This window comes from Eubalaena glacialis, chromosome 3, assembly GCF_028564815.1.
Source record: "Eubalaena glacialis isolate mEubGla1 chromosome 3, mEubGla1.1.hap2.+ XY, whole genome shotgun sequence".
Taxonomy (NCBI): domain Eukaryota; kingdom Metazoa; phylum Chordata; class Mammalia; order Artiodactyla; family Balaenidae; genus Eubalaena; species Eubalaena glacialis.
In genome coordinates this window covers 5,437,620-5,460,879 of record NC_083718.1, presented here as the reverse complement: position 1 = coordinate 5,460,879, position 23,260 = coordinate 5,437,620, and the positions used below count along the sequence as shown (strand labels likewise).

The 23,260-nt window shown below is 36.7% G+C and overlaps 1 protein-coding gene across 1 annotated transcript in view; it reads left to right on the top strand.

The window, feature by feature from the left end:
• CRB1 (crumbs cell polarity complex component 1) overlaps positions 1 to 23,260 on the top strand; it is a 282,452-nt gene that overhangs the window by 49,445 nt on the left and 209,747 nt on the right. The window contains exon 2 of the mRNA XM_061185280.1: positions 11,386 to 11,523. Within this exon, the coding sequence (XP_061041263.1) occupies positions 11,386 to 11,523 (138 nt within the window). The remainder of the gene's footprint in view (positions 1 to 11,385; positions 11,524 to 23,260) is intronic.

Below are 23,260 nucleotides of genomic sequence, written 5' to 3'. Positions count from 1 at the left end.
AACCAAGATGGGTGATCCAAGACCAGGAGAGACTCACCCAAATTCATCTGGATTCACCAAGGAGGTGGACCGGCACAAGGAGCCCCCTTGCTGATACTGGGTCCTCATAGAGTTCAGGGGAAGGAGAAAAATCTGCTCTGAGTCCTTTTGTGGTTGCCAAAACTATCAACTTGAAAACACAACACACACACACAATGTAAGAGCTGTGAGTTGAGTTTATTCAGTGTCTTATGAGGACTATAGCCTGGGAGACAGCCTCTCATACAGCTCTGAGAAACTGCTCCAAAGAGGTAGGGGAAGAGGCTGGTATATATGTGATTTTAGAAAAGGGGTACTTGTAATCCAGCATACATCTTGGTAGAAGGTTACTGCTAATCACAAGGAACAGATATCTCAGTTAATGATATTAGTACTTTTCTTAATATGAGGAGATACAAGAGTCCAGTTTCATTAAAAAAATTTTCCTGAAGTATTTCTAACTATCTGAGGGCCTATTCTGCCTATTTCCCCAGGGCACAGAGTGCCTCATTCCTGATCTTCCCCTGAATTTCTTTCAGGGTGTTCCGTAGGTCAGCAAATGCAGTGGCTAATGACTCAATCCTTGTAGACCAGATGGTGAGTGACAATTTGCACTATCTATCATCTATCTATCATGTTTCTATTTATTGTCTACCTAACTGTAACTACTATATAACTGCATAGTTATATATTCTACAGAAAATATATCCTTCACAAACTTTCTACACAGAACTTTGAGATTTCAACTTCATCCACTGTTTTGGATGTTACTGAGTGTCTGAATTCACCATACCTTTTCATTTTCTGTATTTCCGATGCTTTGACATCTTTCTCTGACCTTGGAGAGACTGAGAAACTGCCCCTCCCAGGACTAGCCAATTCCTAGAAATAGTAAGACTGCTCTGCAAGCACGCCTTTCAGATGCAAACTAACCAATTCAGAGCCCACACCCACCACTTCCTTTATCAGACTCATACTCCAGACCACTATTCTCCTGCCCAGATCACTCCAGGATCAGGGACCAGACCACTAAAGACGGCCTCTACACCCCAGAGCCTGCTGCAGTTATTCCAACTGGCCTGCTTACCCTGCCTCACCCATTCCTTTTTTATCTTCTAAACTAAACCTGCTTACCCTGCCTCACCTGTTCCTTCCTGCAGAAACAGGAAGGAACACATTTTCCTACTGTTCCTTCTGTCTCCTGGATGACCGTGGTGCTTCCTGTGTGGCCCTGCCTAGCATGGGGTGCCCCCTCCTCTTGGGAACTGTGAATAACAAACAAACCATCTTTTCAGTGGCAATCATCTTCTGATCTGCTGGCCTCACTATACCTGAATAATAATAAAACCTACATTTTAAAACAGAGTCTCTTTAACAGGTTATCAGGTTGTGTGCCTTTGCTTGGATTTCCTGGAATGAAGCAAGGCTGAAGTGCTAACGTTTTATTGAGAGCTTTAATTCCAGAGCAGGAGGAGTGTGGGAATTGGTGAATGAGAGAGAGAGGAGTACAGGAGAAAATATAAAGTGGTACTTTCCTTAACTGGTCCTTGCTGGATAAATCACACACACACAAAAACATTATTTTGTTCTGTCTCTAAGGGGTTCAGTTTTGGTAATATGTATTTTTCTAAGAAATTATGCACTGAATCTAGATTTCCATATTTATTTACATAGAGTTGTGAAAAGTAATCTCTTAGCATTTAAAAAACTTCCTTTGAGTTAAATCACTGTATCTCCCTTGTCATGTATAATTTTGTCATTTTTCATTTTTTTCTTAATTTTTATATATATATATATATATATTTATATCTGTAGTATGTTGGACTCTCTAAAATATGGGACTCAGCATCCACCCCAGAGGAGATTAGATGAAGGTCATCTGATCTGGAGGCATAGAGAGAGGGTAATAGGGCTTGGAACTGGGGAGGCAGTGACAGGAGACAAAAGGACAAGTTAGACCTGGTTAAGGGTGGGAGGCATGGGAGTCGATTAGAAAGAGATGAGAGAGTCAGCTTAACTATGAGAGCGCCATGGGGATGTTAAACCAACGTCTAAAACCATGCCTGTCCATCCTTGTGTGCATATATTATCCATTACCTATGTGAAAGAGTTGGTCAGCTATCCTCCAGGCTATTCTAGAAGATTTTCCTTTGAAAACTGCCTGTGGCCTGTTGATTATGTAACAGAAAATTCTGTTTCATGCCCAGTGACTCTGGTCTATACTTGGCCCCAGCTGTCCCATGTGTCCTTAACTCCTTGTTATTAAAAAACCAGGACACTTGGAAGGTTCCCCGAAACAGAGGGTGGAGTCCTTGACTCCTTGTGGGGCTATGGCGTTGTGAAAGAGAAAGCCTTAACGTTGGTATTGGGTACATTCTGGTGTAGTAATTAATAGAGTGTTTTCTCTCCTTTTATATCATTTCTCTTGTATTTGTAAGGAAACCGAGACCTACTTATCTATAAATCTGTAGAGTCTGTGTTATCTATACAGACTATAGACAATGCTCATATTAAATTAATTCTTATTTTATTTAGTTGAATAAGAGATTGTACCGGCAACTAAAATCCATTCATGAAATCTAGCTTTCTTTTTTGTTTTTATAGTCCATAATTTTTCAAAATCTAAAACAAAGCAATCACAAATGAAAAGCTCTCTAACTCAGTAAACACTACTGGAAAATGGATAACATTATAAACATCAGTGATATATAATCAGAAAACAATAAGATGAATAAAAAAGAATCAAGGTTAAAAGACTCTTCAGGAGTCAAAAATAGCTCTTAGTCTTTGAATAAATAGATTTTAAACTCGATATGAAATTTATTTTTGGATATAATTTACAAATACCCTTTACTTATGAAAATAGTCAGCGTTTGGGAAGAAGATTACTGAAATCATCATTAATAATAGAGATCATTTGCATAAACAAAAATAATGCAAAATGGAAATATTAGACTGTAGGAATCCAAAATAGAATAATAACCACAGGGTTAAAATGAATTAAATACGAGAATCTCCTGACAGTATTTTATCAAAACCCAGTGTTAAGATGATCCTTAAGCTCAATTTATATCTTGTTACAGTTTATGATATTGAAATTATTTAGAAAATTAGACATTACATATAAAATTGCCCTGTGAAATTTGGCATATTTATCAGCCCTCTGTAAGAAATATTGACCACTTAAATTTATATTAGTAGAGATAATTTTTGACATTCTTTTCTTTTCTTTTTTTTTTCTGATGTGAACCATTCTTAAAGTCTTTATTGAATTTTTTACAATATTGCTTCTGTTCTATGCCTTGGCCTTTTGGCCACGAGGCATGTGGGACCCTAGTTCCCCGACCAGGGATCGAATCCCCACCCGCTGCACTGGAAGGCGACGTCCCAACCACTGTACTGCCAGGGAAGTCCCTGACATTATTTTCAAAAGACAAGATCTTATCAGATCCAGCAAAAGGGAATTCATATAAAGTAGAAATTTATGTGTTAGGATATACCCACTGATTCCAAAATTTTGGAATTGTTATATTTTATTAAAGATTTACAAATCAATTCTAGAACTAGAAGAGCTCCAAGTAGAGTGAAGCTATATGGAAAGAAATTCTAACCCTTTTGAGGAAAATTTTAATATATAATTTTTTACTTTCTCTGATGAGGAGAAAACTGCTTTTCTCACTTTCTCTGTTCTACTTCTTCATAGGTCACAGAACATGTGTAACATAGACTTGGCTGGCACCTAAGAAGTCTCTAATCAGAAAGCTTTATTTAGTGTCCCCCACAGTTGGCCACACATCTTTTAACCTTGCCTCTCCCACCCCATGTTTTCTCCACAACCAAGTTTTTGGAAAGTGTAGTTTACATTCACTGTCTCTACTTTATAACTTTCAATTCACTCATAAAAATAAGTGAAGTTTTGTATATGTAGAGCTGATTCACTTTGTTATAAAGCAGAAACTAACACACCATGATAAAGCAATTATGCTCCAATAAAGATGTTAAAAAAAAAAATAAGTGAAGTTTGAATTCTGTCCCAATTCTCCATTGATATTCTTCTCACCAAGGTCCCTAAAAATCTCCTTACTGTTAAATCCAACTGGCACATTTTGGTCCTTATCAGACTTAGTTTTCCTGCAGCATTTTCATTGTCCACTACCTTCTCCTTCCTGATCCTCTTTCCTCTCTTTGCTTCCATTGTACTATGTTCTCCTGGTTCTTCCTCTTAAATCTCTGACTCAGCCTCCAATCATTAAATATTGGAGCATAGGTGTTCTCTAGGATGTGGCTGCTGGTTCCCTCCCCTTCATACATCACATTCTCTTCTCTTCCAGAGTGACTTACTGGCCGTGACAGCTGAGGCAAATTTTTATCATCTGTAAATTGGATAGAACCTACCTCATAGTGGTATGACAGAGAATAGAAGAAAGAATGTATGTGGAAAGGCCTTAAAAAAGTGTTTGACATATAATAATGACTTATTATGTGTTAAATATTGTATGGTTATTCAGATATGGGGAGATTCAATACCGAAAAGATATAAATTATCCTCAAATTAATTTACACAATCAATGCAATCCCCATTAAAATCCACATAGGAGTTATTGAATGGAAATTGACAAACTGCCTACAGAAACTTACCTGGAAGAGAAACTGTGCAAGAAATGGCAAAATTTTAAAAAGAAAGATTCAAGTGGGCTTACCATACCAGATACCAAACTTATTTTAAGTTTAACTCAGCTTATTGGCAAAGAAATACACACAAGAATAGTGAAACAAAACAGATTCATGTACAGATGGGAATTTTATACATGATTTCAAATTTGAAGTACAAAGGGAAATTTTTTGAACATTGGCTATCCATTTGGAAATAAAGTTAGATTTATAAGTTACACATTCATAAAATTGGATTACATACAGATTAAAGACATAAAACAAAAAAATTTAATAAGCTTATTTCTTAAATTTAAAATAAATATTGGAATAAGACAGCAGATCCTATGTTAGTAATCCTGTAGTCTTTTCTTCAATAAGACAAAAACCAAAGGACATTAAAAAAAAGATAAATAAATGTGTGTAAGATAAATTTTTAAATAATTTAAAACTTCATAAAGAAAAACTATAAGCAAATTTAAAAGACAATCTATTTGGAGGAAATATTTTCAACACTTGTAGCAGACTAAGAATTAAGATCCAACTTTATAAAGAAATCTACAACAAAATAAATAAATTTTTAAAAAAGCTAATAGAAAAGCGAACAAGATATGGGTTGGCAAATCACTGAAGAGAAAGCACAAATGTTCAAAAGATGCTCAATCTTCTTAAATATGAAAGATATGCAAATTAAAATTTCAAGTTTTGATTACGAATTTAAAAAACCTATACAAAAATAAAATAAATAGCATGATGAACCTCTGCATACCCAATAACCAGCTTCAAAATTTATCACCAAATATCCAATCTTGTTTCATATAGTCACTCCCCTCCCCATTGAGATTTAGATACATGTTTTACCATTTGATGTTATTAAATGTTGGACAAATGTGGAGAAATAAGTTCCTTCACACACAACTGAGAAGAGTTGAAATTGGTCACCTCATTTTGTGAAGTATCTGTTAAAGTTAAAAATGAACATACTCTAAAACCTAAAATTACTGCTTTTAGGCATTGCCCTAGAGAAACTCTTGTGCATTTGCACAAAAGAGGTGTGTAAAATGATTATTGTTAAATTATTATTTGCATAGAGAAAATTGGAAACAACACTGACACCCAGAAAAAGAAATAGTTAAACTATGGTACATCCATCCTGTGGAATGCCATGTGGCGTTAAAAAGTGTGAGCCGGAGAGCTGGACACCACCTGCTTCTCGCCCCCTGCCCTCCCTGGCCAGGTCCTGGTCCTTTGTGACCCTTGGCCGCTGTGGTCTGGATTTGGAGCCACTGCTCCTGGCCTGGAGCTATTTTAGGTGCAGGAGTTTCCCGCTCTGCGCGGATCTGTGCAGACAGATGCTGGAGAAGTCCCTTATGACCAGGTAACGGCTGGACCCTGTCAGCCCTGTGGATCCTGGAGATAAGGCTGAGGGCCTTGTGGGGGGGTCTCTAGGTCCCTGGGAAGTGGGTCCAGGGAGGAGGGCCCTGGGTGGGGCGGGGGTTGACTGTGTGGTCAGCATAGACACCTGGAGCGAGACCCCCTGGAGACACACACACAAAAAAGTGTGAGCTAGGTAGATTTAATAATGTGCAAAAATACCCAAGACATATTGTTGAGTGAGAAAAGAAAGTTGCATAATAATACACATACTATAATATCATTATTTAAAAAGAAAAAATGAAAAGAAGCCAAATAATTTGTCTATCAGTCTATCAATCAATCATCTATATATCTGTCAACCTGTAGTCTAGAATGGTATAAAACAATCTTCACAAACAATAACAGTGGTTATTTCTGGGGAGGAGTGTGAGATTGGTATTCATCAAAGATTCTTTAGTGTATTTTTACAAGAATACATTTATAATTTACTTATATAATTAAAAATAAGTACCATCATGACAAGAATTAAGAACAATAGATTAATAGAACTGAGTTTGAATCTGAACTCTATCACTTATTATATGTTTGACCTGGCTGGCTCAGTCTCTCTTTTGTCGAATCGGGATAACTTCATATACTTTATGGAGATTCGATTCTGTGGGTATTAAACGAGAGAGCGTCCAGGAAAGAATCTGCAGTCCAGAGCAGGTAATCAGCTGAAGATAACCAGCGCTCTTTGCACTCTATTAAGTCAATTTTAAACCTCAAGTAACTGAATGATGAAGTATTTTTTCTCACTAGATTGCATCTACTCACTAGAGTTTAGATCCATAAGGGCAATGAGCCTGTCTTAACACATATATATGAATTACTGATGTTTACTCTGGTGTCTGGTATACAACAGGCACTCAGCAAATGTTTGTACATTAATATGATACCTATCTATTCCACCAAGAAGAACTGCTGTCCTGAGTTCTGGAGTTGTATTTCCAGATCCTATCACATATCCTCATCTTGGTTTTGAATAGGCACCTCAAACTGAACATATTTTAAAACCGTACTTATTATTTATATCTACACACCTTCATCTCCTCCTATATTCTTTGTTTTATGACACCTAGCTTATTGATGAAAAGTCTTCAGTACTTTTTACTGTCATTCCACTGTAGACTTTTCAACTTTAAAGACAAATATTGAAAAAAAAAAAAAAGACAAATATTGACCTTTAAGATTTTATTTTGTTCACTTTGTCTTATTTCACTTATTTTTGATGCACTTTAAATATGGTATCTTCTAGGGACTCAATGGGCTTTTCTAAATTCAAGAAGTCACATTTTTTTTCTCATATTTAAAAAATATATACCATTAGGAATTACATCCTCCCCGTTTTCTTCCTTCTTTCTTCTGGAATAGAGCTTTCTATCTCTCTTCGTTGTTCATTGTTTTGGACCATCTCCTTATCTCATACTGCTCTATTCTGGATGAATTCTTCAGAACCGTCTCCTAGTTAGCTGACTGTAGTGTTGTCTACCATTTAAGCCATCAGTTGAATTTTTTTATTTCACTGACTACTTCTCATTTTTAGAATTTATATTTGGTTCACTTTCTAATAGGCCTAATTGTTTTTTATGATGTCTTCTTGTTTTATGAAATACATGCATTCTTTTATCTCTTTAAAAATTTTAAACAGACATTTTATAGTGTTATTTTAAAGTCTCTTATAGCTCCATTTTCTTTGAGTCTTTTGAGTGTGAATGTTTCCGTTTGTCATGTCTTCTGTCTCTTATGGCAGCAGGTTTCTAGTTTGATCGATAGTTTTAGACTGTGAGCTCATCTTCAGTAGAGGCTGCCTTCCACAGGAACCCTGTGTGAACAGTGAGTTACAGCATTCCCATACAATGGTTCCTATCAGGCTCCTCTCACTGGACCATTGATTTTCCTATTTCCAAACAAGTACTTCTTTCTTTCCTTTTTATTTTTAATAAGATTTTTGGCTTAGAATTTTGCACCCCATGTTCAGTGCAATTTGAGACCTCCACTTGGTGTAGGTTCACACATGGGGCAGGTCTGGGTTCCTGTTTCTCACAGGGAGCCCTCTATCCACGTTCAAGAGTAGGAGTCCTGCTTCCAATCTGCATTCCAAGGCCAATGGGAGGAATTGGAATTGGTCCCCTGCATGAAGCCAAAAGGCAAGAGATTTCTGTCCCAATTGGATATTCCCCTCCCCCCTTTTTTAGAGCTAACCTATGTATTTTTACAAAAGTTATAGTTTGTCCAAATGCATGTATTTCAATGTGTTTGACTTGGAGGAGAGTGCTTGCTCCTGCTTGTTTGGAAGCCCTTGTCTATATTATTTATTTCTGTGAGTGCATTACTATTATCCCAAGTGCCCAAGCTAGAAAAATTATAGCTTTTCTGCAGCCTTATTCTCTACCTCAGTCCTTTTGATCTATCTAGTTTACTTTTACTCTTTTTTTTTAATTTGCTCTCCCCACTGTCTGATTTAGTTTGGGCCCCATCAGCTCTCTTGTGGGCTATGACAACATCCTTTTCACTGGTTTCCATGCTTCTCATCTGCCCTCTGCCAGTCATTGCCACGTGACCATGGGAGTTATCTTTCCAAATGCAAATCTAATTAAATTATGCCAATCCACTGTTTAAAACCTATTGATTGTTTCCTTTCTTCATATTAGAAGTTAAACTACCTTGATTTTGTGGTTTACTGAGTTTTATGTGCTGACATTGCCCTGTTCATACTTGTATTTCTGCAATATCAGAATATTTTCAGTTCCTTGATCTGCCCATCCACCGTATGCCTCTATTCCTATACACATGCCCTTTTCCTGAAAAGCCGTTAAACACCACTTTCCCTCTATTTATTTGTTGCACCCACACTTGAAAATTCAGCTTAAATATTACTTCTTTTGTAAAGATTTCCTAACTTGCCCCAAATCTGACACATAATAGCCATTCACTCTTTTGTTTAATAGCTATATCTGATTATTTTCCTATATTCAATCTCAACGTATACAATTTCTTCAAACATTCTTTGTGTAATATGTTTCCCCAACCACTTATTATCTTTGATAATTTTGTCTTTTGAGAAACCCAAATTTTCTTTGCCTCTTTAATTGTGACACTCATAACACAACTTTACAGAAAGTTTTCTAGTACCGTCAGATTCTATGCCTGGAGCCCTTCATTTCCTCTCCAGTCTATCAAGTGGTCTTGTACATTGTCACTCGCTTAGCCTTGAGGTCCATGAGGTCCATGGTGGAGCCCTTTTTTTTTTTTTAAGTCTTTATTTTTTAGAACAGTTTTATTTTTTAATTTATTTGTTAAAACTTTTATTTATTTACTTATTTTTGGCTGCATTGGGTCTTCGTTGCTGTGCGTGGGCTTTCTCTAGTTGCAGTGAGCGGGGGCTACTCTTCGCTGCAGTGCGCAGGCTTCTCATTGCGGTGGCTTCTCTTGTTGCGGAGCACGGGCTCTAGGTGCGCGGGCTTCAGTAGTTGCAGCACTTGGGCTCAGTAGTTGTGGCTCATGGGCTTAGTTGCTCCATGGCATGTGGGATCTTCCCGGACCAGGGCTCGAACCCGTGTCCCCTGCATTGGCAGGCGGATTCTTAACCACTGTGCCAGCAGGGTTTACAATAAAATTGAGAGTTAGGTACAGAGATTTCCCATATACACCCTGCCCCGACACATGGAGAGCCTTCCCCATTGTCAGCATCACCTACCAGATGGTACATTTTTTATTAAATAAACTTACATTGACAAATCATAATCACCCAAAGTCCATTACCTTAGGGCTTGCTCTTGGTGTTGTACAGTCTGTGGGTTTGGACAAAAGTATAATGACGTGTATCCATCATTATAATATCATACAGAACATTTTTCGCTGCCCTAAAAATGCTCTGTGCTCTGCCTATTCATCTCTCCCTGGAGGCCTTTTTAGGACAGATGGAAGATTTGGTCGTTCCAGTATGTGGATTTCCCAGAGTCCACATTGCAAAAAGCATAAAGGGGTATGTAAGAATAAAGGTGGAAATGGAAACCATAGGGTTTATTGAAGGCATAATGTTCTAGAAATCAATGGGGAGACTCTAGTCCTAACTCTGCCATATCTTTCTAGATGACTCTGGGCGGACAGTATAATTGCTCTGCGTTTTCATTCTCTAACTGATAAAATACAGGGATTAGAATAGAGGATTAATACTGCCTCTATAATCTGTAATTATTTTACTCTAATTGTTAAATTGCTCAAGCTAAATTATTTGCATTAAGGGGAAAATCTTTAAAAACAATAACTATCATGAACTCTGTAAGAAATAAATAACTAAAATGGATAAGCCCCACTATAGCAAGTAAAATCCTCTGGGAGTGGGTCAGCGTATAACATTAGTAGAAAACATTAAGCCATCAAAATATTATTCCCTATTTAGATACACAAGCAGGAAATATAGAGACTTTAAAATACATAAACTTCTGACAGAGCTCTCAAGTTTTACACAAAATCTGAAATGTACATTGCATTTTGAGTGTAACAAGTAGCCAGTTTTAACAACGGAGCAAGGCCATGTACTAGCACTAACGTTAGAGAATAAGACATCTGACTTTAACTATAGATGTTTCCGTGAAGTGTCCAAGGAAAATACAGTCTTAAGGTCTTGAACAATTTAATCTGAAGAAAAATACCACAGTACTTAGCATAAGTATATATAAAAAATAAGCAAATATATTTGCATTCAACAATTATGGTAAAGCAAAAATTCAAGAAATCCCAGAGGATATAAATATCATGAACAGGATTAGGAATGGGCTGTAGGTTTATGGAAGAAAAACTGCTTCTAAATAATCTCCAGAACTCTGTCCATTTTATCAACAACCGTAACCTGACTGAGTTGTGAGAGTATGTTTATGAAAAGGTGACGTGTCTGTGAATTGTGTTCTGAAGATGAAGGTAAGTATACAGAAATACAGGGTGTTCCTTTAATAGTTGCCAGATCATAATGATTTTGTGCCAAGACAGTCATCAGAAATTAATTCCTCTTTTAAAAATGATTCAGGACACTCACCTAAAGCAGGCCCTTTTCAGGCAGCATTGTTAAAGGAAGGAAAGTAGTACACAAGGTCTGAGGGGGGATGACTCCAGTCCAGCATGAAAAAAATCTGCACCAGGTTTGAAAAATCACCCCATCCTCCTGTGTAAGTAAGATGCCATGAATCACAACTGCTTTCCGAATCTAAGTCCCCGAATCTTCTGTGAGGGAGCTGTAGGAGGGGAAGGGGCAGAGGTGGCACCCAGGGGCTCTGAGACTCTGGCTTCTTTCTGAGTCAGGCAGAGCTTGGGAGCTGGACAGGGACCAGACCACCACCAGCACGTCGGAGCATGTCCTCCACGAGACCATGGCGCTTCAGACAGTTGCCCACCTTCTCATCTTCTGCCTCAGTCTCTCACTGCTCATCTCCATAAAAAGTAAGCCTCTTCCATTTATTGAACTTCTGGCAATTTCCTGACTTTTAAGTATTTCACGGGAATAGTGTGTAGTGTTGCATGTTCTACAAAATGCAAGGCTTTAAAAAAAAGTAAAAAGAATTTGGTGTGAGCAAGCATCCTGTGTTAAACAAATCAGTGGGACCAGTCAGTGTGAACAATTTTCTGATTCTATGATTTCCAGTAAGTATTCTAATAGAAAATGTTCTTTTTCAACCTTTTGAGTGGTGAGCAGGAGATTGAAATGGCCACATAGAGAAGGTTTTTTGTTGTATTTATACTTTTATGGAATAGATCTGGCACTTTGTAATTGATATCCTTTAAAAGGAAATTAATCATAAGCTATATAGCATTTTATTCCCAATACTGTGTATGTATCTTCACTTTTAAAGAACTTTGTGTCCCAACATTTGCTCTCACAATCAAGGAGATAGAGTCTCAATTTTCCCCAAAGGATAGTGGTTCAAAGCATTTCTTTTGCCAGAGAGAAATGGGCTTCCTTTCTATTGTATGTGCTTCTGTTTTATAAATGGAGATGTCATATTCCACAAACTTCCCCAAATAAAAACAAGAGTAATGTTTCTGAGATAATCTTGTCGGATGTACGGCAGTGTGGAAAATCAGAGGAGACCAACAGCCTCAGCTGTGTGTTTATGAAGGACAGTAGCTATTGAACATGTTTAAAACAAAGACAGGCAGAGTGTGTGCTTGTCAAAGGGGCCATGTGATTTGTGTCTGTCGAATCTGAATATCAATAAGGCAAAGCCATAGCTCAGCTGCTGTTGAACAAGACTCCTTGGTGTTAGAACACAGTGTTGTGTAATCTGGGTCACCTGCTGTGGCTGCACCAGTGAGACTGTTACTTGTATGGTTTACAGCTGAGCGTATATCAGAGGTTTGGTGAAAACAGGAATGGATGCTCTAGCTAAGGCAGCTGAAGGCAAGTGGAGAAAAACCAAGTCAAACTAAAGGAAGGAACAGTAAATTCGCAACACATACACACACACTCAGGATTTTTTTCCAGAGTGGTACTTATTGAAAAGCATTGTTATTTAAATCGTATTCATCCTCCTTGAAAATTAAAGTGGGCCCCCTCCAATAGGAAGTGAGGCACAGAAGCGATATGTTGAGACGTGGGGGTAGAAATGGAGCAAAAGAAATGACAAGACACGTAAAACGCAAGATGAAGTGAATTTACAGTACATTTTATGGCAAAGACCTTTGTAATTCCAATGCAGGGTATATTCTAATTCCTAGTGTTTTCTGCACTTAGCTTTTAAGGAGATGAATATGTAACCTCTAGAGTACCATCTCTTTTTTTAGGGGCTCAACTGTGCAACTGAAATTACATACAAATAATTTGTTTTCTCTCTCTTTGAGTGGGGGATTATTTATTGATAGTCTTTAAATAAATACTTTGTAATTACTTGATATATTCTCTAGCACAATATTTTTATTAGTTAAAAAAATTTGAAGCCTCATTTGTTTAATTTTTAGGGAGGCAGACTCCTATCTGTGTTAATATATTTGCTGGCAAGTTGTGAAGATATTGCCTTCCTCGTCAAAACACTTAGTTTAGACTTTTTTTTTTAACTGACTTGAAAACTTTCACAACCTCAGCCTTCTCTTCCACCCTTGCCTCTTAGTACTCATGACACAGATCCTATATTCCAGCCATATTAATAAAATAATAGCTAATAGTAAAAGTTGCTGACATTGCTAGGCATTTTATATATGCTATATTTCATTTAATTCTTACAACTCCACCATAAGATAGATATGATAATAATCATCTGTATTGTATAGAATCAGATGGCTATCCCAGGTATCTCAGCCTTTGGTACATAGCAGAGAGTTGGAATGTTTAAGATGCAGCCTCTCAAGTCCAGCCCCAGATATTTCGTATGTCTGGGTAGGTCCCATGAGTATGTAGTTCAACAAACTCTCTGTTTCAAATGCAGGTGATCACAAGTTCTACACTACCCAATATATCTTTCTTGAGAACTTTAGTCATCAGAGTTGTAAGATATAAACATCTCTCTCTCTCCTTGGAAGGATTATTTAGGAGAGAAAATAAGCAATATGAGTTTTAGAAGCATTATTTCCATTTAACATACATGACAAGTAGAACTTGTCATTAATTCGATTTTATATCTGAAGAAACAGTGGCACAGCGAGGCTATTTACTTTCCCGAGGCCATGCTGCAGTGAATGGTGGACGTGGGACTAGGACCCAGAGGTCCGACTCTTGATTCTGTGCTCTTAGCTTACGTGTACAGACTCTGTTGAAGGGATAGTGTGGAGGTGTTAGTGTGCTGCTCAGAACACAATAAAAGCACACAGAAAATTTTAGTTCTTTGGATCATATGCGTTCAATGAATCAATGATTTTTCTTCTTGAACTTTGAACACATTCTTTTAAAATTAAGAGAAAAGAGTCACCCTTGACTTCATACTATATTTTTTCATGAAAGTGGTGCCTTGCTCTCCTACAAGGGGCATGCTGTGACCTTGATGCATGAATCTGTGGTGAAAGGCTTTAAAGAAACTACCTTATTAGAGCTACCATGCATTAGGAAAGTGATTGATAGCTGTATTTCATGAGTCTTTTATGCATTTGGAGGTAAATTGAATATTGTCAATGTAAATGCACATCTAGTTTAATTTAAAATTAATTGTTTTAACCCATATTCAAAGTGTGGTCATAGTATGCAAGTGAAATGTGGTTTGATAAAATTATTAAAGTTATTTGAATAATTTCAAAGACTTTGGGATACCATCCCATCTTCTAGAACCCGTTGGCAATTATTAAGTAGCTGAATTTGAATAGAGTTATTTTAAAGAATGCTTTCTTTTCAATCTACCTAAAATATAAAGAAATAGAATCTATAAAGACAAAATATGGTCGTATTTATTCAATCTTAATGCCGCTATCAAGAAATAATTGAGTTTGCTCAATAGGTCAGAGAAGGTTGATGTTATTCATTAGGGAGTAATCATCTAATTTTCTTTAAAATGTTACTTATATAGAAACATTTGAAACTTTTATATTCACCGTTCCAGTTAACATCTTTGCAGTAGCATGTTGTAAAGTGCTTACAGAATTATCAGAGTGAGAAAAAGATATCTTTGCTTCTTCATAAACAATTATCTCATCAGTTTACAGTAGAAGTCTCTACTTCATGAAGGTTACTCACTGTTCCCTGAATCATGCAGCAGAATTAATTTTAGCTTGTAATTTTTGAGGCTTATTTTAGGCGAATCAGATTTTTCAGGAGAATTGCATTCTTTTTTCACCTTTGGTGATTTTCAAAAATTACCATTAATGGTATTACAATATCAAGTTTTGAAATTTGAGAAGACAAGAACAATAAGGGTTTTTAGTTCTCTTTTATATTTTACTGCTGATTTACTGGAAATCCCTGAGAAGCCCAATTTTCTCCTTTTAGAAAGCGAAAATGAGAGTATCCGTCTTCCCCATTCACACCATCCCTGTTCACATTAGATTAAGCTTCACTATACATGCTTACATTACAATTTGCATTTCTTTTCATAATATGTACCAAAATTTGAAAATATTACTTTTGTGTTGACTTATGTTTTACCTATGAGGTTGTAAGACATGGTTGTAGAAACCATGGGTGTTTTGCTAACTGATATATCCTTAGTCAGTGGGTAGCTACTGTCTAGCTCAGGGTAGTCACTCAAGGAATAGTTATTAAATGAGTAAATGAATAATGGAACTTTTATAGCATTTGCTATAAGAATTTTTTTTTTTTAAAGTTATTACACTTTTTTTTTTTAAATTTATTTATTTATTTATTTATGGCTGTGTTGGGTCTTCGTTTCTGTGTGAGGGCTTTCTCTAGTTGTGGCAAGCGGGGGCCACTCTTCATCGCGATGCGCGGGCCTCTCACTATCGCGGCCTCTCTTGCCGCGGAGCACAGGCTCCAGACGCGCAGGCTCAGCAACTGTGGCTCACGGGCCCAGCTGCTCCGCGGCATGTGGGATCTTCCCAGACCAGGGCTCGAACCCGTGTCTCCTGCATTGGCAGGCAGATTCTCAACCACTGCGCCACCAGGGAAGCCCTGCTATAAGAATTGAATATCTTCCTTACTCATGACATTTTGGCATTATTTTTTAACTCTTACATTGTTTTATTTTTTATAATAGACCTTATTATTTTAGAATAATTTTAGGATTACAGAAAAATTGAGAGGATGGTACAGGAGGGCCGCCTATATCTCATACTCAGTTTCCCCTATTCTTAACATCTTACAGCAGTATGGTAGATTTGTTACAATTAATGAACCAATATTGATACATTATTATTAACTAAAGTCAATAGTTTATTCAGATTTCCTTAGATTTTTTACCCGATATTTTTTTTCCTATTCCGGAATTCTGTTCAGAATACCATGTTATATTTGGTTGTCAAGTACCCTTAGGTTCTTTTTGGCTGTGGCAGTTCCTCTGGTGTTGCTTTTGATGACCTTGACAATTCTGAGGAGTATTTTATAGGTATTTTAGGTATTTTATAGGATCCTCCAATAGTGGAATTTGTGGGATGCTTTTCTCATGGTAAGACTGAAGTTATGGGTTATTGAGAGGAAGACCACAGAGGTAGAATGTCATTCTCAAGATATGACATCAAGGATCTGTGTAATCAACATGATTTATGACTTCTCTCTCCTTTTTTTTTTTTTTTTTTTGATTTATGACTTCTGATGTTGACCTTAATCACTTGGGACGTGGTATTTGTCAGGATTCTCCACTGTAAACTTTTTTTTTTCCCTTTCTGTACTTTCTTCTTAGGAAGGAAGACACTATGCACTGCCCATACCTAAGGAGAGGAGAATTATGCCCCCCTCTGGGAGAGCAGAGCATCTCCATAAATTACCTGGGATTCTTCCACATGGGAGATTTGGCTTTTCTCCACCGTTTATTAATTTATTCGAGTGTTTATGTCACTATGGAGTCATGGATATTTATTGTGTACTCTGGGTTATACTACTAATACTACTACTACTTTACTGTTTAATACTTACTGTCTAATACTACTTTACTGTTTTGTTTCTCAAGTTGTTCTAGCTTTGGCCACTGGGAGTTCCTTCACTTGGTTCTTGTTCTCTTTTATCCTACTCCCTATCAACGTGAGGTGCTTTACTTCCTGACTTTCTGGCTCTGCTAGATGTTCCAGACTTGTCTTGTGTATTTCCTGCCCCAGTCCTACCATAAGCCATTGCTCCCGTGAGCCCTGGTTCCTTTTCACTAGAGAATGGCAATAGAAACCAATTATCTGAATTTAAGGTGTGCTTGGTGCCACTGGGGTATCAGTTCTTTTAGGCCATCTCAGCTGATAGAGCACAGAAATATGTGTATATACACATTTCCTTACATATATCTATATGTACATTGGTACATATATTAAGCTAAACATGAGTTTATGTTGATGCCTCTAATTTCATTACCACATGGATCATTCTAGCTTCCTCCCCTTCCTTGTCTGTAAATTCCCACTCTAACAGTGAGAAACCTGCCATCTGCCATTCATTTACTTAATTGTTTAAATTCAGTAAATATATTTTAAAAAGTATGTAAAGTATATAGGAGTGTCAAATTCTTAACCCATAATCCTGTAGAAATACCTTTATCAATTTGAGTACACTACTTATGTGCATTTCCTTTTGTCTTTAGTCTTAACACTTTGCTTGTTTCCTTAGGACAGCACCTTTTCCCCCACCCCCTTCTGTGTGATTGTTTTATACATTTTTTTGTGTGTCATAATCAACATTCTTTCCTCGGATATTTGCATACAATAAAATTCACTCTTTGTCCTCTAAGGTTCTATAGGTTTTGGCAAATGCTCCATTACAATAGTATACAAAATAGTTTTACTACCCTAAAAGTCCCCTGTGATTTACCTTTTTCACCCTCCTTTCCTGTCCCCAACTCCTGGGCAATCACCGATCATTTTATTGTCTCTATGGTTTTGTCTTTTATGGGATGGCATATAATTGGAATGATAAAATATGTAGCCTTTTCAGACTAGCTTCTTTCAAGTAGCAATATTCATTTAAGGGTTCTCCATGACGTTTTGTGACTTGATAGCTCATTTCTTTTTATCACTGGATAATATTCCATTGTATAGATGTACCACAGTTTGTTTATTCAACTATTGGAGGTCATCTTGGTTGCTTCCAATTTGGGGCTATGGTATTAGTTTCCTAAGGCAGCTGTAACCAAGTGCCATAAACTGTGTAGCTTAAACAGAAATTTATTCTCTCATAGTTCTGGAGGCTAGAAGTCTGAAATCAAGGTGTCAGCAGGGCCCTGCTCCCTCTAAAATCCTTCCTTGCCTCTTCCCAGCATCTGGTGGTGGTCTTCAATCCCTGGCATTCCTTGCCTTGCAGCTGCATCACTCCAAGCTCTGCCTATATAATTACATGGTGTTCTCCCTTCATCTGTCTATAGCTCTTCTCTTCTTTTTATAAAGACATCAGTCGTATTGGGTTAGGACCCATCCTAATAACCACATCTGAACTTGATTACACTTACAAAGACCCTGTTTACAAATAAAGTAAACAGGGCACAGGTACCAGGGGTTAGGACTTCAACATATCTTCTTGGGAGACACAGTTCAACCCATGATATCTATTATAAATAAAACTCTGATTTATGATGAAACTGCTTGATTAATACCACTTTTATTGGGCAAAATTAACTTTACATGCAAATTGAATTATAAAAGGATTTTTTAAACTTGTTAAGTGCTCAGTGTAATATGTCCATATTTTTCTCTTATTTTTCCTCATTCTTTACACTATCCCCACCTTCCACACATTAAACCTTTGGTTTTGAATTGAGGGCTCAGAAATTTCCTCCCACATAGATTTTCCTCATGACATTAGAGTCTGGTTAATATAGAGAGTGGCACCAGAATTGGGCATAAATGTGTTTTCACATTTTCTTGGGACAAATAGCTTAGCGCTTTTCCCCTATATGAATGTTCAATACTTTAACCTACTTTTCTTTCACAAACTGTATTTGTTACTTGGGGCACCAAAAGATTACTGTCTTTCATTATCAATTCAAAACAATGATTATAAATTACTTTGTTGTAAATGTATTATTTGTTGTGTTTATTAATATAATGTCATTCTTTATTTTCTTCTTATGATTTTGCCATAACAGTGAAATTGGAGGAAGGAATATACTTAGTCATTTAGAACTAGGTTGTTGATATTGTTAACACCCTTTATCAGTCTTCTAGGGTTTCCTTCCCAATTTAATAAAAAGCAGTGACTCCTCCAAAGTTTTCCAGCAATGTGTTAGGTAAGTTGTCATATATTCCCTAGCCTTCTTTTTTTCTCAGAAAAGTTGTATTACAAGGAAAACTCAAGCCAGTGTACTTAGAATAATAACAGTATGGGACCAAAAAATAAGAAAAAGCATGGTAGTAGGAATGAGCATGACTATTCAGAGCCAAAATGTTTTGGCTGGAGCAGAAAGTTTATTGGTTCTAGAGGGAAGTCAAGGTAAGATTAGTTGTCCCCAGCCTCGAGATAGGATAATTAATAAATATTTAAAAGTTTACTGTTTACTCACTCATTTCTTCATTGATTCCTTTATTCTACAAGTATTTATTAAGTCTACATGCTTGCTACTGCTCAGAGGATACAGTAGTAAACAAGGAGACCACGATCCTTGCTATTGTGAAGTTTATATTTTAATGGGGTGAGACCAAATAAGTCTCAAAAACCAAATAAGTACAATATGTAATTATAAGCTGGCAATAAGTGCTTTGGAGAAAAGCAAAGGATGAGAGACAGAGAGCAGCTGAGCCATGAGCATACCTGGGTGAATACCATTTTGGCAAAGAAAATAGGGGCAACTAGTCCTGAGGGAGGAGTGTGCCCAGAGTGTCTGAGGTATTGCCAGGTGTCCAACGTTGCTGGATTGGATTAAGCAAAAAAAGAGCAAAGTAGGAGAGGTCTCAGGGGTTTTGTTATCCATATCTCGAGTCCTGCAAAGTAGCTATTATTAAGCCAATTAAGACACCTGAGACCATGGTAGCTTATGTGATATACCTAAAACACAGCTACAAGGTGATACAACTGAGATTTAATCCCAGGCCTGTCATGTTCTAAGCCTCACACCAGCTCACAAAAGCCAAGACATGTTAAACATTCAGGAATTTTGCAAGCCAGTTATTAAACTGCTGGTGGCTTCAGTGAGCAACGGTGGAAGTAATTGCATCACAGAAATTGGCAAACACTACAAATCAGGGTGGTATTTTTTTTTTTTGAAAAAAATTAGTCCTAGATAACTGAGTATCCATTTCATCTTTAAAACTTTTCCAAATTAAAAATGTTTACAGTTTCTACTGCTATTCCACTCCTGTGACTAATATCTGCAGAGGCAAAACTTGCTCCTATGTAACCTAGATTAAACTTTCTGTGGTCTTTTTGGTTCTTCACATAATTGTGCTGATAATTCCCAAATGAATGATTCTTTTCTCTGAATCCAAAATTCTTTGATCCTTAAAATAAGTCCACTTTAGGCAAATTAGTGAGAGCAGAGTGCTAATGAGGCTGGGTTTATTGTTCAATCTCAGTGTGGTTCTGTTTGCTTCGCACAGAGACCAAGTGTATACAACGAGTACTGGTCAGTCTGATCTGCTGGTCTCAAATTTGTCACGTTGAACACAAGGAGAGGGAATGGAAATAGCTCTTAGCAAATCAAGCATCACTACTGGAAAAATCAGTTGTGAGTTAGCAGCAATAACTTTTTCATACAGGGAATTCATTATTTTGATTTCATATCTGTCTATAATTTTAGTGATCCTTCCTTTTAACATAAAGAACAAATATTTATATTCAGCATTAATTTTTAAATAAGTAGAGTCAGGACATTCAGATTTGGGCCCTGGCCCATCATTAGTTAATTGCATATCCATGAATGCATCTTTTGTGCTAATTTCTCACTTGTAGAATGAGGGGGGTAGATTATATAATTACCAGGTTCCTGTGAGATCCACATTTTTTGATTCCATGATTATTCTAAGTAATGGAATCATAGGCTTGGATAAGTAAAGAGTGTTTTTTTTTAAATTAATTTTTTTATTGGAGTATAGTTGATTTACAATGTTGTGTTAGTTTCTGCTATACAGCAAAGTGAGTCAGTTATACCATATACATATATACATCTACTCTTTTTCAGATTCTATTTCCATATAGGTCATTACGGAGTATTGAATAGGAGTTCCCTATGCTATACAGTAGGTTCTTATTAGTTATCTATTTTATATATAGTAGTGTGTATATGTCAATCCCAATCTCCCAATTTATCCCCCCCTCCTTTTCCCCTTTGGTAACCATAAGTTTGTTTTCTATATCTGTGACTCAATTTCTGTTTTATAAATAGGTTCATTTGTACCATTTTTTAGATTCCACATAAAAGTGATATCATATGATATTTGTCTTTCTCTGTTTGACTTACTTCACTCAGTATGACAATCTCTAGGTCCATTCATGTAGCTGCAAATGGCATCATTTCGTTCTTTTTTAAGGCTGAGTAATATTCCACTGTATATATGCACCACATCTCCTTTATCCATTCCTCCATCAATGGACATTTAGGTTGCTTCCTTGACCTGGCTCTTATAAATAGTGCTGCAATGAACATTGGGGTGCATGTATCCTTTCGAATTATGGTTTCCTCCAGATATTTGCCCAGGAATGGGATTGCTGGATCATACGGTAGTTCTATTTTCATTAGTTTTTTAAGAAATCTCCATACTGTTCTCCACAGTGGCTGTACCAATTTACATTCCCACCAACAGTGTAGGAGGGTTCCCTTTTCTCCACACTCTCTCCAGCATTTATTGTTGTAGATTTTTTGATAATGGCCATTCTGACCTGTGTGAGGTGATACCTCATTGTAGTTTTGATTTGCATTTCTCTAATAATTAGTGTTGTTGAGCATCTTTTAATGTATCTCTTGGCCATCTGTATGTCTTCTTTGAGAAATGTCTATTTAGATCTTCCACCCATGTTTTGATTGGGTTGTTTGGTTTTTTTTTTTTTTGATATTGAGCTGCATGAACTGTTTGTATATTTTGGAAATTAATTGCTTATCGGTTGCTTTGTTTGCAAATATTTACTCCCATTCTGTGGGTTTTCTTTTCATTTTGTTGATGGTTTCCTTTGCTGTGCAAAAGCATTTAAGTTTAATCAGGCTCCATTTGTTTATTTTAGTTTTTATTTTCATTACTCTCAGAGGTGGATGAAAAAAGATATTGCTGCAATTTATGTCAGAAATTGTTCTGCCGATGTTTTCCTCTAAGAATTTTATAGTATCCCATCTTATATTTAGGTCTTTAATCCATTTTGAGTTTGTTTTTGGGTATGGTGTTAGAGAATGTTCTAATTTCATTCTTTTACATGTAGCTGTCCAGTTTTCCCAGCACCACTTATTGAAGAGACTGTCTTTTCCCCATTGTATATTCTTGCCTCCTTTGTCATAGATTAGTTGACCATTGGTGTGTGGGTTTATCTCTGGACTTTCTATCATGTTCCATATCATTTTTCACAGAATTAGAACAAAAAATTTTACAATTTGTATGGAAACACAGAAGACTCTGAATAGCCAAGGCAATCTTGAGAAAGAAAAACAGAGCTGGAGGAATGAGGCTCCCTGACTTCAGACTATAGTACAAAGCTACAGTAATCCAAACAGTATGGTACTGGCACAAAAACAGAAATAAAGATCAAGAGTGTTTTTGTAATTCACCCTGTATGACGCAGCTTTCATTAGATTATGCTGCAACAATCAAACTCAACATCTTAGCAGTTTACAACAACAAAGGTTTATATTTTGTTCCCACCACATATTGCGGGCAGGTTGACTGTAACTCTACTTCATGTATCTTCATCTGGAGACACAGGTTGAAGAGGTAATCCCTTTTTAGAACTGGTGTTTTCACAGCAGAGGGAAAGAGCGTTGGTAGAACCATGTCATGGCTTCAGTGCGTATGTGACCTATGTCAGTCTGGCTCATATTTAATTCATCAAAGCAGGTCATGTGGCTAAGCCTGATGTCATTGAACCAGGGATATATTAAGGCAGAAAATATTTGAAACAAATAGTATGGTCTGCTTTACTTTTCCCTTGCTTCCAACTTCCAGAGGGCAACTTCTATACAAATTTATTTAAATAAACATTAAGGATGAATATTAAAAATTTACTGACATTGACAAACATTTCAACAAATATTTATTAAGTAGTTAATATGAGCAAGGTATTGACTATAGAAAATACCATTGTCCTCCAGGCAAATCTACACTGTAGTGGGGTGGACGGATGTATAAAGGCTGTTCACACATGTTGTCTAAGAGAATAATCACACTTTAAAGTGTTGTCAGAGATCTGTGCATGTATCTAGGCATTCTTTTCCAATGTAGATAGAGAAAATTTAGTCCAAAAAATCAAACTAGTCTTGTGATACGAAGAAATGTTTTCTGAAAGGAAATATAATCAAGCTTGCTTTGAAATCATTAACCCTACTAAAATTAATTATATTTTGAGGTTAAGTTCAACCAGAATTTAGGCAATAACATATCCGGTTTGTATATTATAAATTCCTAGTTATCTCCATCCTCATTTCATTTACTGATATCATTAGAAACTTGAAAGGAAAATCTGTTTCTCCCTCTACTC